The 15,784-nt window shown below is 42.1% G+C and overlaps 1 protein-coding gene across 2 annotated transcripts; it reads right to left on the bottom strand.

Annotated features, from left to right (window-relative positions):
• Positions 1-263: 263 nt before the first annotated feature.
• On the bottom strand, positions 264-14,173 carry cnot7 (CCR4-NOT transcription complex, subunit 7). 2 transcript variants are annotated; one of them, XR_013964721.1, is made up of 8 exons: positions 14,001-14,173; positions 10,807-10,935; positions 9,538-9,731; positions 8,457-8,618; positions 6,505-6,649; positions 4,208-4,318; positions 3,428-3,854; positions 264-3,365 (listed from the first exon to the last, which is right to left on the bottom strand). XR_013964721.1 is itself a non-coding variant. In XM_080773732.1 (7 exons), exons 2-7 carry the CDS (start codon positions 10,921-10,923, stop codon positions 3,723-3,725), a joined length of 861 nt encoding a protein of 286 aa, XP_080629858.1. In that variant the 5' UTR covers positions 10,924-10,935; positions 14,001-14,173; the 3' UTR covers positions 264-3,722. The 2 variants fall into 2 exon arrangements, 1 of the variants encoding a protein (XP_080629858.1); XM_080773732.1 differs by having other exon boundaries at positions 264-3,854.
• Between the last annotated feature and the right edge of the window lie 1,611 nt (positions 14,174-15,784).

Raw genomic sequence — 15,784 nt, 5'->3', positions numbered from 1 at the left:
AAGCTGACAACATGCCACGCCGTGAGCTTGTAGATTATCCGTAGTTTACGGTGCCTACACTACACCTATTAGATCAACATCTTTCTTAAATAATTTTCCCATGAACAATCTGTAATCTTGCCGTGGACCACCAGTGGTTCATAGACCACTGTTTGAGAAACACTCCTCTTCTAGACGAATTATGACAAAACAATAGAATTACCACTCAAAAATCAGATTGTGTTAGAAAAGTTTCAAGCCTTTATTTACAAAACACTCTTAAAAACAACCTGTATACATACTGTATATATATATTTTTTTATATTGCATATGAATTTTTCCTTTTAAACATGAATCCTTTACATCGTGAGGAACATTGTGTTAAAGGAAGAAAAAGTGAACTATGCTTGATCCATCCATTTTCAACCGCTTATCCGTAGTCGGGTCAATGTAATCCCTTGGTCTGCCCCGAGGTCTCCTCCCAGTGGGACGTGCATCGAGGACCTCCCTAGGGAGACGCTCGAGAGGCATCCTAACCAGATGCCCGAACTACCTAAGCTGGCTCCTTTCCAGGCGAAGAAGCAGCGGCTCTACTCTGAGTCTCCCTCGCGTGACTGAACTTCTCACCTTATTTATAAGGGAGATGCCAGCCAACCGTCGGCGAAAACTCATTTTGGCCGCTTGTATTCGCAACCTTATTCTGTCGGTCATGACCCACACTTCATGACTATATAGGTGACATAACTATGCTTGAAAAAAACAAAAACAAAAAACAGTATGTTGAACCTGACCCACTCTGGAGGTTATTTGGCTGTGAACATCAACAGTCAACAACACGCATATAATGGAAGCTGCAGAGAAAACCACTCAACGCTGCATTTGTTCAAAACATCTGGAGTGCATGCAGCTGTTTCTATAGGAGCAACGGATACATTCAACAAATGTATCCCAACGTAACAGACTTCAATACCAAAAAAGAAAGATTTTTTTTCAAATGAACAGAACTTAGTTTCCCTGAAGCAAGGTTCTTAAGTCGGCTTAAGGTGCATGTAAAAAATATATAAGAAAAAGGATTTTATCCAATGAGTCAATGTGTCATTCTTTTTAGAATACTAAAACTCTACTCTTTCATTTAAATAAAAATAAAAGAAAGAAAATAAAAGTGTACTGTAAAGAGGAGTCAGGGTGACCTCATTGCATGTTCTACAGCAGGCAAAGTTTTTACTTTATTTTGGGTCAGATGTCCCAAAAACGTTTACTCTGTTGACCCTGGGTCAGATCCTTCCCCCACCATAGGAACTAACGTAAACCGTGCCATTATTTCACAGTTTCTGGGTTTGTTTCCATACTCTGTTTCAGAAAAAGTTGCTGTCGGCCAGAAACCTCATATCCCCATATTCTAACTTTTTGTGTGTGCGCAATTTATTTTCTTTTTCTAAAAGAATGCCCTACTTGATCACACTACAGCACCACACAAAAGCAGCAGGTCCACAAGCTTGAAATGCGGCGTGAAGCAAGCACATTTCAATCTTTGTAGATCTGATACTGTTGCCATGTTTTAATATGAATCGTGAAAAGTAACAACTTTGGACATAATGAGGTTTCCACCGGACAGACTTACTTAATAATGTGGGCCCTGCTCAGGAGGTGGTAACGAACCCTCAGTTCTAAAATATCTAATAGCAGACCTACAAGCTTGTACTGTAGATTGGCTATTGTCGAGTTTGTGGCTCTGACTATAATAGCAAAAAAGAAAATAAAAAAACATCACATCACATCAACTTGACGGGTTCTGTTCTGACATGTTTCAGGTTTTTGGGAGGGTTCTGGGTTAAACCCGTAGTGTAAAGGGGCCATCATTGTGCTGTACCGCGTTCAGGCTGATCTCAGGTCAGTGGTGTGTCAGAACACCTCGGTTGTTATGTTTCTATTAAAGTTTTTTTTTCACCTACTCCTCTAGGTTTTAGCAGCGTGTATGTATCATCATCGAGGTCATATTATCAACTATATATCAACTGCAAACCGCAACAAATGGACAGACAGGAAACAGGAACTGGCTACATGACTCAGTCCCCCCTCCCCACACACACCCACACATACGCACACACACCTTGCTCATATTTCCCACATTTCAAATTGGACTTTGACATGTTTATAACTCAGTCCTCAATGTACATACAGTACAGTACTGTACACAAATGAGCACCCCACCCCCTCTACACTTATTAATCTGGTTTAGACCACCATCGGACAAGACACATCTTTTTGGGTTTTTTTTTTAACTGATTTTCTCAGTTGGATTCTCTTTGTAAGTCTAGGTTGACAACCCCCGGTATCCACTCATGAGCTCTCCGATTAATGGTCCTATATTTCTCCATGTAAGTGCTTACCCCCTCGAGCCACGGACTATAGCAGTCAAATTGGACTGCTAGTATTCTGTGCCGTTGTTCACTAAATACGTGTTTGATCCACCCTGTGCCTGGAATTCGTCGTGTCCCTCGAGTGTGATGCTGGCTTTCATCTGCTGCAACAGTGACACTGCACCCACTGAGGAATACAGTGAAATTCAGTCACAGACGTGTAAAACCCATGTTTATAGAACAACATAACATCATTACAACCGTGGCTTGAGGTTCAACACTTCATAATTCAAGACTAACCATTCCTAAAGTCTCTATACTTAGTACTTTACTTGGTAAAGTTGACGCTCAAGCTCCCAGCCTGAACTTGTAGGGTTGGTTATTTGGGGCGAATGTTCCACCCAAAATAAGGATGTTAGTTTCAAGTGGTTAAACACAGTGATCTCAGTGGATATCGAGGGTGGTCGACGGAGACTAATAGAGATAATTTATTGTCAAAATCGATTAAAAAAAAAAAATCTGTCAGTCTCGTTCCAAGGCTTTAGTTTAGACCAGAAAGCAGCACCATCCTATGACCAAGACAGCAGCTACATACGTCATGTTAGTGTTTAATGGGTCAGCAGCTATTGGAAGTTGTCATGACAATCAGCAGCACAATAAATATATATACTATTTAAAACATAAAAAAAACAAAATGAGATAGTGCTAAATATTAAGGCTGAGCTTGGTGAAAAAGGGTTTGCTGATGCAAAATACAAAGTTACATATTTTTGTTTTGTATGCGTGTGTAAAATGGGAACTCAACAAAGGAAGGCAACAAATAACAAGACACCACAAACAGTTTACACTTCCCATCCATATAAAACCAGGTCTGGTAACAGCATTAAAGTGCAAATATCTTCTACCGAACAATTTTAGAAAAAACTAAAATCCCATTGTTTTTCTTTTTTCCATTCAAGCATTTCCTGTTAAATTTCAACCGCACCAACCACCAGACCTTCTACGCTTTGTTGTAGGAATTAAACACTACACACACACACAAACGCATTCACAAATGCACACACACACACACACACACACACACACACACACACACACACACACACGTTGTGGTACAGTCTTCACTCCTAACGACCTCCATGTCCAATTAGAGCTAAAGTGAGCAGAGCCATAATTTAAACTCAGTCGCACGACGGTGTCTCTCACACAATGTTTTTCTTTTTTTCTTTTCTTACACGTGACACCGCCGCGCAACGGACAGAAATGTGTTCCTACACGACAGGGTTGTTGCGTGTTCCTGTTCTACCACTGTCATCTGGTCACAACGCCGCTCTTGATTGGCTTATCCACCACGAGGGAAGGGGAGGGGCGTCGGGAGTGATGTCATGACTGCTGCTTGTTAGCCTCCTCCTCGTAGGCGTTTCCCGTTCCGTTCTGGGCGTACGCTGAGCTGGAGCCCAGGCCGTACAGGTGACCGCAGTACTTAGCGTCGTCGATGTGATCCTCGAAGAACATCTGGAGACCAAGATAAAACTGTTAATTTAAAGGGAAAGACTCACGATATTGAGTGTGGCAAGAAATATTCTGTGTCTTCTATGTATTTCTCTATGAAATGCGTACTGGTAAGTGTACACAAGCTTTTTGAAATGTGTCTGATTTGCGGTGATAATTATGTCATTGACAACCGTTCAGGATGTCAGGAGAGTCTTTGCCATAAAACAAATGATCAAAAATGCTGGCAAATTACTGGACTAACGCAACTAATATTGTGTGTGTGTGTGTGTGTGTGTCTTAATATTCTGAAAATATTTGTTAGTTGTAGCCCTAAAATTCCCAGTCTGTAAAGTGTAACAGTGTGTAAAGTGTACCTCTCTCATCTTGAAGAAGGCCATGCCTGTAAGTAGAGAGTCTGATCCGGCCTGGTGCTGGGGTCCGATCCGCTCCAGTTCTAGCTGCTCTGCAACTTCCTGTAAGCCCCCCTGTCAAGCAACGGACCACCCTGTCAGTCCACATCTTCCCTTCCTTGACTGAAGTCCACACGTTGAAACGAATGGGTGGTCATGAACGGATGCCCTCTCCAGTTATTTTATAACTCCATGTTAAGCCCATCGCACACCGTCTGCGACCGTCTGCGGCGCGGCGGCGGACGGAGCCGGTGTGCGATAGGTTCATTGAAAATAATGGAGGCGGCCGTGTCCGCCGCGCGGCGCCGCGCGGCGGACGCAGCCGGTGTGTGGTGGGCTTTAGACAGTAGACACTATTAGGGCACTGCTACTCTGTTTTGCCTTTACCACTTAGTTATTATATAGGCATTACTGGTGATGAATTGTCCAAAGAAAGCTCACTGTCAATATTAAATGTTGCCAGTGCGATAGCCATCCCCTATACGGAGGTATTAGTCAAGCATATTAATCTCTTCACCAAAAATAGCAGGTCTACAAACTCACAACATGTCACAATGCTAGGGTTCAAGTGGTTAGAGAGCTTTAATTAACTCTTGGGAGGCAACCCAACAGAAAGGTCATCTCTCAAAACAGATGTCTAACGAGCAAAAATCAACTACATCAGTATTTCCTCATTCATTCAGTCCAGCTTCAAGTTCAATTTGTCGACCGTAAATCCAAGGAAACACGGGTAGTTTGGAAGAGACACAAGCCAACCTCTAAATGCTTGTGGCCGGGAGGTGAGCTCTGCAGAGCGGGCAGTATAGCTGCCTCTCACTGGCCATGGAGGTGAGCTCTGCAGAGCGGGCAGTAGCTGCCCCTCACTGGCCATGGAGGTGAGCTCTGCAGAGCGGGCAGTAGCTGCCTCTCACTGGCCATGGAGGTGAGCTCTGCAGAGCGGGCAGTAGCTGCCCCTCACTGGCCATGGAGGTGAGCTCTGCAGAGCGGGCAGTAGCTGCCTCTCACTGGCCATAGAGGTGAGCTCTGCAGAGCGGGCAGTAGCTGCCTCTCACTGGCCATGCGATCTGGCTGCTACTCTCCTCCTCTCCTCTCCTCTCCCACTCGTTCTCAACAATAAAACAAAAACTGTCTAAAAATAATTACAAACCTATACTAGGCTACACGAATAAAGAACATGTTCACATGATAAACTAGACACAAGATACCTCCGTTTCCAACGCATTGTGTTCTTAACGAGCCGCGTTTGAGAGACACACACACACACACACACACACACACACACAGCCTGTTTGTGATTGTGACACAACACCCAGCTGGCTGTAGGAGCTGGACGCACCCCGTCAGTGAGGGTCAGTCAGATATGTATCTGCATTGCAAAGCTCGGCAACTCTAGCTCCCAGATCCTTGATTATCATTTACATGAACACAATTACACAATACACATTGTATTCCGGTTCTAAACCTAAACCACTTAACCCCACATACGTTGACGAATATATAGCCGATACCCAATATTACTATTTCACTATTATTGCACATGCTGTAAGTTAGAGCGAATGAATTATAATGATTAAGTCATTAAGTGATTCATCCCGCACCTACCGTATACTGTAGAGGTAGACTACAACTAAGATCTTCTCTTGTGGGGGTCCCTACATTTGAAAATGCTTTGTGCCAGGGACCCCCAGAAGAGAAAATTGTGTAACAAATTATTCAACATTATTCAAGCATTATTTCAAAAATTTAAAAATAAAATAGCAGATGTACAAACTTGGAGCACAGCGTGGAACAGTATTAATTATTTCTGTGCCACACTAGGTGGCATCAGAGTGTAGGTAAACTCTGCCAGGGGGATCCTTCTAATTTTGCTCATGTTCATTTCCTGTTTCCCAGCCTGTAACGATCGGCTATTATTAGCGTTAGCTCACGCTGTTTATCTTTCGCCAGAAACGCTAACATGTCGGGAGCAATGCGGTACAAAATCTAAACCATTCGAACTTTGAATGGATGCCGATTACCAAGGACATCGCTCGTGTTTTCTGAGCTATAAGGCTATCTACAGTATGACCTTTGAGATGTTAGTGTTGGCTATGCAAAGATAACAGATCTACAAGCTCACAAAGTTCTCACACTTTGAGAAATCTTGAAATGTGAGAACTTCAGAAGGCATTTGTAGAGTCGGCCTCAAGTCTTAATGGGTAAAAAAACACTGCATCGTGCCTCTTGTGAACAAAGGTGAGCACAGAGCTGCGTTCAAATACCTTGAGATTTTTACAGCTCTTCATCAGGTATTTGACATCGTAGATGATGGGGAAGAACAAACGGAGGATTTCAAAGAAATCCACCTCCTCTTCAGGTAGATTTGTGTTGGACAGGATCTTGATCAGGTACCCAAAATCATAGCCACTGAAACGCACACGCCCACACACCCACACACGATGCAAGCTCTAAATACAGGTATTTTCTTTACTAATATATAGTATGGTAAAAAATAATACAGTATATCATCATATACCGTATATGACCTCAAATCACAAAAATAAAATTTAGGTTAGAAAGAAATTATCAAAGTTTCATATCTAGTTGGCACAAAGCATGTGCCATATGACATTTCAACAAACGGATCAATCAACTGACTTCATGGCAGTTTCTCTGTACATAAATATTCTGCCATTACTAGTACTCTACTCCACCACCTCCTTTTAAGAGTTTTTTAATATGATTTATGGAATTATACAATTGAAAATAATAGCAGACAGTCTATACATTTCCATTCCGTGGAATTTAAGGATAAATGGCCTGAGGAGTTCTCTTTCTCTCCTGATTTGTTTAATAAAGAGTTGGGGAGACATGAGACCTGCTATTGGACACTATATAGCAATGATTACTATCAGAATATAGAGCTTTACATTTTAAACTAAATATATATTTATTTTACAAAAGACGATTTAGCAGCACTATACGTCACATCATTTGGAGCGACGCCCACCTGGAAGGGTTGACTCCCACTTCTAGCCCAGAGCGGCCAATGCTTTCCTCCAGGCTTTCATTTTTGGCACAGACGAAAATGAAAGCCTGGTACCAAGGCTACTAGGCCCCCTACTTCTTTCTCTCCATAGACATTTTTTCAAATGTTTGAACTTTTCTTTATATATATAGTTTTTGACAATGTAAACAACTTTATATAGATTTATAGATGACATCACGCAGAGAAACAGCACAAGTCTCCACCAGGTTAGGTAGCTTATTGTGGGCCAGCAATATTCGGAATTCACCAATCAGGACGGATTATGAAAGAATACTGAAATAGTCTGGGAGAGTTTGAATAATTTTGATATATGTTTTAAGACAAATCTTCTCTTCTGGGGGTCCCTGGCACAAAACCTTTTCAGATCCGAGTCCACGTCAAAATTCATATCAGTTTGGGGGTTCTTGGAACAAAAAAAGGAATCAACAGGCTGTATTACAGCCAATGAGAGCACAAGACAGCTGTGCTCACTGCTCACAGCACTGCTGTCTGTCTGTCTGTCTGTCTGTCTGTCTGTCTGTATCGATAGATGATCAGATGATAATATATAACCTTTATTCCTTGGGTAAATCCCTGTCCTGTGGTACATGGTAGCTATATTAGCCCAATGTTGCTGTTAAATAGTCTATAAAACCATAACCAACTCATTTAACTTGAATATTGTTGATAAAACCGCATCAGAGCAAACTTTTGGACCTTGTGCGTGCGCTCGTGCGTGCGCACGTGCGGAGAGAGACGGAGAGTTATTTCATGAAAATCAAGATTTAACGTCTTGTCTCACTGCAGCCCACGTAGGCTACACTACACGCTGTCACAAACATTTCGCAGTGTAGCCTGGCTATTCCTGTGTGTGGGGCATGCACAGAGAGAGAGAGAGAGAGAGAGAGAGAGAGGGGGGCATCCTCTGTGTCGGTCTCACGCTCGTATCACGGAATCCTGCACGTGCGTGAGATGTAAAAATGAATAAAATGAAAACAAATGAATCTGGGTCTGGATCGCATCTTGGTGAACTCTTGCAGCGTGTGATGCCTAGTCTGTGACCGATCGTTTAGTGTGAAAGCCACAACGATATAATGACAGACGATGTTAAAAAAAAAAGACTCCTGCAGTGTGAAATACATAACGATCTGATGACTCGGCGACAACTTTAAAACTCCGTGTAGGAGCCATAACCCTGCGTCCTACCTGTGGAAGGACAGCCATTTGACGCCCTCGCAGAGGACCACGCCCGACGTCATCAGCAGCTCGGCGAAGTAGAGCGTCTCAATGCCTTCATCCTCATGCTTCTTAAATTGGATGCCTGATGTGGTCAACAGCTCAATGGAGTCCTGGGCATACATGTCCTCTCTGAGCAGAGACAAACACACACACAAATTGAAAGTGTAAAATTATTAAATGTCAGTAATGTATTTGTATATTTATGTTATTTGTCATATCTGCTATTATTTGCATGACAATTAACTGTCAACATAACGTTTGTAATTGTGACAGCACTACATTTAAAAAAAAGAAGAATGTGAAGACTATGGACCCTATTTTGCGTTAAGTCCCTAAACCAGTAACTTGGGGGTTTAGCATTGGGTAAGAGGTGTTCCTCTGTAAATATTGCTATCTTGGACACCAGCCTTTATGGCTAAATCACCTCCGCTACCCGTTACATTATGTATAGGTGTGGTTTGGGCGTTACAATAATGAAACCAATCACCATGCCACATGACACTGCCTTTAAGAGAAGACTGCAGAAACCAACATCCATTACTCATTCAATACATTATCCCCAGTGCAATCTTGGCTCTCAACCTCTCTGCCCATGGAAGAGTGATGCATCGCTGCCTTGGAATAAAATTATATTTGATACAGAAGGTTATTTTGGAATCTCAGGAACGCAATGTGTTGACAGCTGGGCGTGACGTATATTAGCAGCGACATTGCTTTCATATGTAGTTTCAAGGCTTTTGCGGACAAATTAATTCCATTTTCTCCAGAAACTGGCTGTATCAAATATTAATGGACATCATTAACGACACACATCCACCCCCATGACAGAAAGACCGGGTTGATCTGTTTATTTTTCAAACACAGTTCTTATATCGCCCTATTTCAATGCAACAAAAAAATACATGAACCTGTGTACAGGCGCCCTCTACTGAAAGTGACGTCAGACTTCGGTGCTCTATAGAATTTTATATTATACTGTAATCTATTCGGTATTACATGCACAATGAATTAATTAAACTAAACAGACCAAATGCATTTGCACACTTACGTGAGGTTGAACTTGAAATTGAACTGCCAGGTGCAGGTGCCAGGAGGGTATTCACCCTCTTCGTTCATGAAGGTCAGGCCCAGTTGAATGATCTTCAACAGGTCAACGTTGCAGCGCAGCAGCTGGTACTGGTAGTCTGCGTTGGAACGGAACTCTCCGATGGGTCGGGCCACCACGCCTGGAAACTCTGTGTCCTAATCAACCACAACCACTCAGTCAGTTAGTCAGTCAAAACTCAAAAGTGAGGTGAAACATGTAATTATCAGTTTAAAGGAGTAAATCGTCACTGCCGGGTGAAAACCATATACGGTATGTCCAAAACAGTTCCTTTTTACAGTTATAAAAGAAAAACAATTGGAATAGTGAAAATACAAGATTTGCCAATCTACATGCTCAGCTCACATGTGATTTGTCTCTGATTTTCGATATGAAAATTATTATGGTACAAATAATTGTGATTAACGATATTATCATATTAATCAAAATATACTTAAATGGCAGTTTTGTTAACTACTTGAACACCCATCATCCATATTCTGACTTCTGAGGGGAACGTTCGCCAAATCTACAAGCTTAAAAGTTCAACGTGTTTTTGGCGAATCGATGTGTAGAGGGTGTAAGTGCCAGTGGTACTGCATTTTCAGCTCAACTAAAAATAATTCCTAGTGTATGACGGAGGACAATTCCACGACAAATTAAAATCTCTACGATACGATAATTGTGAACGATTTTCTTTTTTTATCACCATAAACGATAATGTTTATCGTCCCATCCCTTATTCAGTGGTTTTCAACCAGTGGTCCGGGAACCACCAGCAGTCCTTGAAGGGATTCCAGATGGCCCCAGCTAAATGATGGAAGTTGGTAACCAAATGGACCCGAATAGATCTTTAACTCTTGAGAGCATAAAATGAAAGTACGGGTCCATTTGGTTTCATTTTACACTCTCAAGAGTAAAATTATTGTTAAACATCTGCATTACCGTTACTTCATTTACAATAAGTCTACACAATTAGAGAATGTAGAAGAATTGTTATTTTGATCAACGTTTGCCTGTTATCTCTCCTAATGGTACCATTGCATGCATGGAATTGTGGACAAAATCTTATCCAACGGCAATAAAGAATTCAAGGTCTTGGGTCTGACAGGCTAAATCTCATCGAATGGTGGTCCGTGGCTCAAATGCAGAAAAATATTGGACCATGATATAAAAACGGATGAAAACCACTGCCTTATTGTGACTGTGATGTGAACAGTGTTGGTCAGTCACCATGGCGATGTAGTTGTATTTGCGGATAACATGTCGTATCCTCTTCAGTTCGTCATCGAAGTTGTTGGCCCAAACCTCACATATCCTCTGACTGTGATCCACAGTGGCTGCGGGCATAATGGACACCTTCTGTACGGGGAAATACAGAAAATACAGTAAATTATTGTCTCTGTGTCGGGTGGTGCTTTTGTGTGACACTGTAGTTAGTTACTGCGAAAGACACTAAAAGATAAAGTTAAAATATGGAGATATGAGGTTTTGCCCAACAGCAACAATATGATGTACAGCTTCTGCATGCATACAAAACAATAATGTACATCTTCTGGACACAACAAATACATCATTGCTGACAGCTAAAAACCTAATATTTTCAAAACTGTCACAACTTTAAGATTAAAATAATAAAAGAATAATAATAGTAATAATAATAATAATAATAATAATAATAATAATAATAATAATAATAATAATAATAATAATAATAATAATAATAATAGAAAAAATAGCAAAGGATTTTGGATACTTTTGTATGACAATGTAGTATGTTCAAGTAGGGAATTAATTTACGGGGAGAAATAAAAAATAAATACGGAGATCAGAGGTTTCTGCTCGACAGCAACGACATACAATAAATATAATCTACCCCTTCTGTATGCAAGAAATACATAAAGAATAATGGATCACTTCTGTAGAGAGAAACAGATCACTTTAGAGACAATAATAATGTCTTCTTTAACCACTAACTTAACCACTCATCCCTATTATACACTCTATACGGCTGCCCTCCTTTTTCCCCTCTACAACAAATCTCTTTCCTCAAAATATGTATTTCAATATCTAATTAGATGGCCTGTCTACAAACTCACTGAACGTGATTGTTCACCCGGCCAGGTTCCATATAACCTGTGGCGATCTTATTAAAAATGCAAACATTATCAGGTTAAACATCGCTGCCATGCAGGCCAGGGACAACTCAATTATTTACACGACTTCAGTTACCAACTTACCACCATTCAGAAAAGCTACGGAACTGCAAGTAGGAGCATACACAGTACAGTATACATGTATGAGGATTTTGAGTGATACACTGACTGACTGACTGACTGACTGACTGACTGGAAATGCATGATTCCAATCCATAGTTAACTGTGTGTGACCTTTGCGGCAACCACAGTGGTTGGTTATCATGAGACTGTCCCAATATGATCATATATTGGCATTCCCATATATGGGCTTAATATTAATCACAGTCAAGGATCTCCATATATGGGCATAACAGGGATTGTATTAGGGTATCGGAATGCCCATGTATGGAACTTTTTTCCTGGCCAGACGACGGCGCCGCTCTTGGGCAGTCTCCTCCGTGAGAGTGTTGAGGTCGTACTGCTTTGACATGGGATGAACTTTGACCAATAAATTCATAATGAAAACAGGTATGGACAAGGGTTCCTGGCCATGGCCAGGGTGCATGCATATATAGCGTGTCTTGGAGACCGTGATATGACAATGCGTGACCATATATGGTGACATTCCCGTATATGGGGATTGGTGAGTGACGGGATTGCAAGTTAGGTGTTGTGACAGACGTCACGTGATGTCACGATGACCTGGACACCTGGGGGCTTGGCTGGGGTGACCAGGGGGCTGATGTCACGTGATGTCATAATGATGTCACAATGCCCTGGGCACCTGGGGGCTTGCCTGGGGTGAGCAGGGGGCTGATGTCATGTGATGTCACGATGACCTGGGGGCTTGCCTGGGGTGTGTGACGGGAATTGCGACTTCATGACAGAGTGACGGGAATTGTGGGTAATGTGACAAAAACGCAAGATTTCATAGTTATCTGCGACCTTTGGTCGCAAGCAAAAAAAATATTTTTTTTGCAAAAAAAAGCAGATCGACTGTACAAGCTCACAACGCATCGCAATGTAACTCATTGAGATTGTACAGTAGATTGTCACTATTATTGCATGTTAAATTATTAAATATTCATTTATTTATTTCTACACGGGCACAGTTGAAGGGTAAATTTAGGTCTGATAATGTACCGGCAGTACTGTGCATGTATGTATACTAAATTACTTCAGAACAATTTCCACAGCATACATTTATTCTTGTTTACATTTAGTTAAGAGCCAATTTAACAAGTGCCCACAATGGCCACTCTACCATACCATCCATCCCACCTGGTTGACAATAGCCTGGTATCTATACAGCCTGGCACCCATAGCCTGTTATCTATACAGGCTGGCCTGGCACCCATAGCCTGTTATACAGCCTGGCACCCAGCCTGCATGGCACCCATAGCCTGTTATACAGCCTGGCACCCAGCCTGCATGGCACACATAGCCTGTTATACAACCTGGCACCCAGCCTGCATGGCACCCATAGCCTGTTATACAGCCTGGCACCCAGCCTGCATGGCACCCATAGCCTGTTATACAGCCTGGCACCCAGCCTGCATGGCACACATAGCCTGTTATACAGCCTGGCACCCAGCCTGCATGGCACACATAGCCTGTTATACAGCCTGGCACCCAGCCTGCATGGCACACATAGCCTGTTATACAACCTGGCACCCAGCCTGCATGGCACCCATAGCCTGTTATACAGCCTGGCACCCAGCCTGCATGGCACACATAGCCTGTTATACAGCCTGGCACCCAGCCTGCATGGCACCCATAGCCTGTTATACAACCTGGCACCCAGCCTGCATGGCACACATAGCCCTGGCTCTCATACAGCCCTGGCAGGCTGGCACCCAGCCTGCATGGCACACATAGCCCTGGCTCTCATGCAGCCCTGGCACCCATAGCCTAATATCATAGCCTGGAAGCCCATAGTCTGAGTGAGACTATAGCAGTTTATTGGGCCAGCTAAGTTGACTGTAGGCTGTAGCACTTAGCTTGCTGACAGTCATTTAACCATCGTTTGCATGACAGCAGACAGGCACACACACACACACACACACACACACACACACACACACACACCATGTGTGAACTGTATGAAACATTGACATTACATTAACACAAACAAACACTGCTTCAATGACACACACTGCAGCAGCGACACTCATTGTGTGTGTGTGTGTGTGTGTGTGTGTGTGCTGTTTGTGGATCATTAATATTGTTTACACACACACACACACAGAAAAAAAGCACGTTACCAACCAATGTCTTTATTTATCTTACCGTTCTCCAAACTGCACGGGTATTTATTTTTGTTTTGTTTGTTTACGCCTATTACTGTGTTAAATCAATACACGTGCTCTCCTCCTCTCTCGGGGTTAGGGGGGGTTTAACAAACTTTTGTTATAGTTTTTATATTCAGTTTTTACTGTCTCGACATCAACCTACAGCAGCCATCACAGCTGAGCCCCGGAGCCAGCCCACATGCCTACGTCAGGACGTAAAAGGGAACGTCTATCTGCGTAGGAGCCCAACCACGCGTTATTTGGCATCCCAACCATAGAGTTATAAGATCCCAACTCAACCCCGCCCCCACTGCGGGGGCGTGGTTTTCCTGGAGCTATGGTGGGATCGCCCCAACCACAGTGCTCCTATTTTGTCCACTGCCCCTATCGTGTAGTATAGGTAACTGCATGTGGCAGCACATGGACGTATCATCATTGATTGATTGATATCATTGATTGATTGATTGAAAATTGTTATTTACAGTTTGTTGTAGAATGGGTACAGGTTCCAGGTTCCAGGTTCGCTTTATTGTCCCTTGCAGGGAATTGGTTTGCAGCCAGATAATAGTAAAAGATACACACAACAAACAACATTCAAAACACTAATTATAGAAGACAAGGGCATAGAGAATTCATGACATTCAATAGTAGCAGAGTCAGCAAAAGTGCATAATAGTGGGCAAACTGTGCAAAGAGGCAAGAATAGTTTGACGGGACAAAGGATCGTTTGAACCAGTTAGTCTTTGTAGTGGGCAGTGGGCAGTGGGCACCCTCAGTCGACGACCTGAGGGCAACAGTTCAAACTCAGACTGAAATGAGTGATCCGAGAACTCTTAAACAGTTGTTCTTGTTAGCCAGGGTCAGATTACCGTACCAGGCACCCATACAAAACATGAGAACAGATTTAATAAAGCTTCTATAGAAAAGAGTCATCATTAGTTAGTTATTAAACTTAGTCCATGTCTTTCAACAGAGCAAAGTCATCTGATTTGACTAATGTCCAAATTAGCACTTCATCTGTTACACCACTTGAAAGAGTCCAACACTATAAATATTTGGGCATATATGGATGATACACTTCAAGGTCCATATTGAGAACCTGGTCAAAAACGTTGCAGGCAAAACTTGGTCTACTAAGAAACAAATCTTAATTGTTTGCAGAAAGAGGATACTAGAGACTGTTCTCAGTCTTATTATGGGGACATCATTATGCTTCTGTCACTACCACCCATAAGCCCCTATATGGCATCTACCACTTTGCTGGCGCCTCTTAGGTTCATCACAGGTGAGGTGACCCATACAAATCACACCATTGCACATTACAGGCTTACTAAAGTCGGTTGGCTCTCTCTCGATATGAGACGTGATGAACATTGATAGGCTAAATCATTTTATACTTCATCTCTGTTAATCTGAATACTTAAATTTATCAAACCTGCTCTCATGACTATATCTCATTACTTGTCCCTATATGGTATTGCCAGTCACTCAGCATCGAAATAGGTAAGATAGCCTTCAGTTTGTTTGCGCTTTGAGCTTGTCAATCTGCTATACTTTTGCTATTTTTTAATTTAAATCCTGAAAAGTAAGTTTTGTTTTCCACCCAACAGAGACGATGTAGGCTAGGATTCAGTAAGACAGGAAAGGATCAACAGAATAGAGCATTTTACAAGCTTTAATATACTTGGTATTATTTTGTACCAATGAATCCAGTCACATACACACGTTAAAAGAAAAATCCAACCTCCTCTATCATACATACAGCAGTCCTTATAAAACAGT

The sequence above is a fragment of the Protomyctophum bolini genome (genome assembly GCF_963924005.1).
Source record: "Protomyctophum bolini genome assembly, chromosome: 10".
In the NCBI taxonomy this organism is placed as follows: Eukaryota; Metazoa; Chordata; class Actinopteri; order Myctophiformes; family Myctophidae; genus Protomyctophum; species Protomyctophum bolini.
Note: the sequence above shows the minus strand (reverse complement) of the source record. Positions and strands in the feature narration are given on the sequence as shown.

Excerpts from the sequence above, each read along its gene's own strand:
- cnot7 (XM_080773732.1), bottom strand. The coding sequence starts at position 10,923 with ATGCCCGCAGCCACTGTGGATCACAGTCAGAGGATATGTGAGGTTTGG. Across the intron at positions 9,732-10,806 it reads AATACAACTACATCGCCATG|GACACAGAGTTTCCAGGCGT; the intron begins GTGACTGACCAA and ends GTGGTTGATTAG. Across the intron at positions 4,319-6,504 it reads AGAGCTGTAAAAATCTCAAG|GGGGGCTTACAGGAAGTTGC; the intron begins GTATTTGAACGC and ends GTTGCTTGACAG.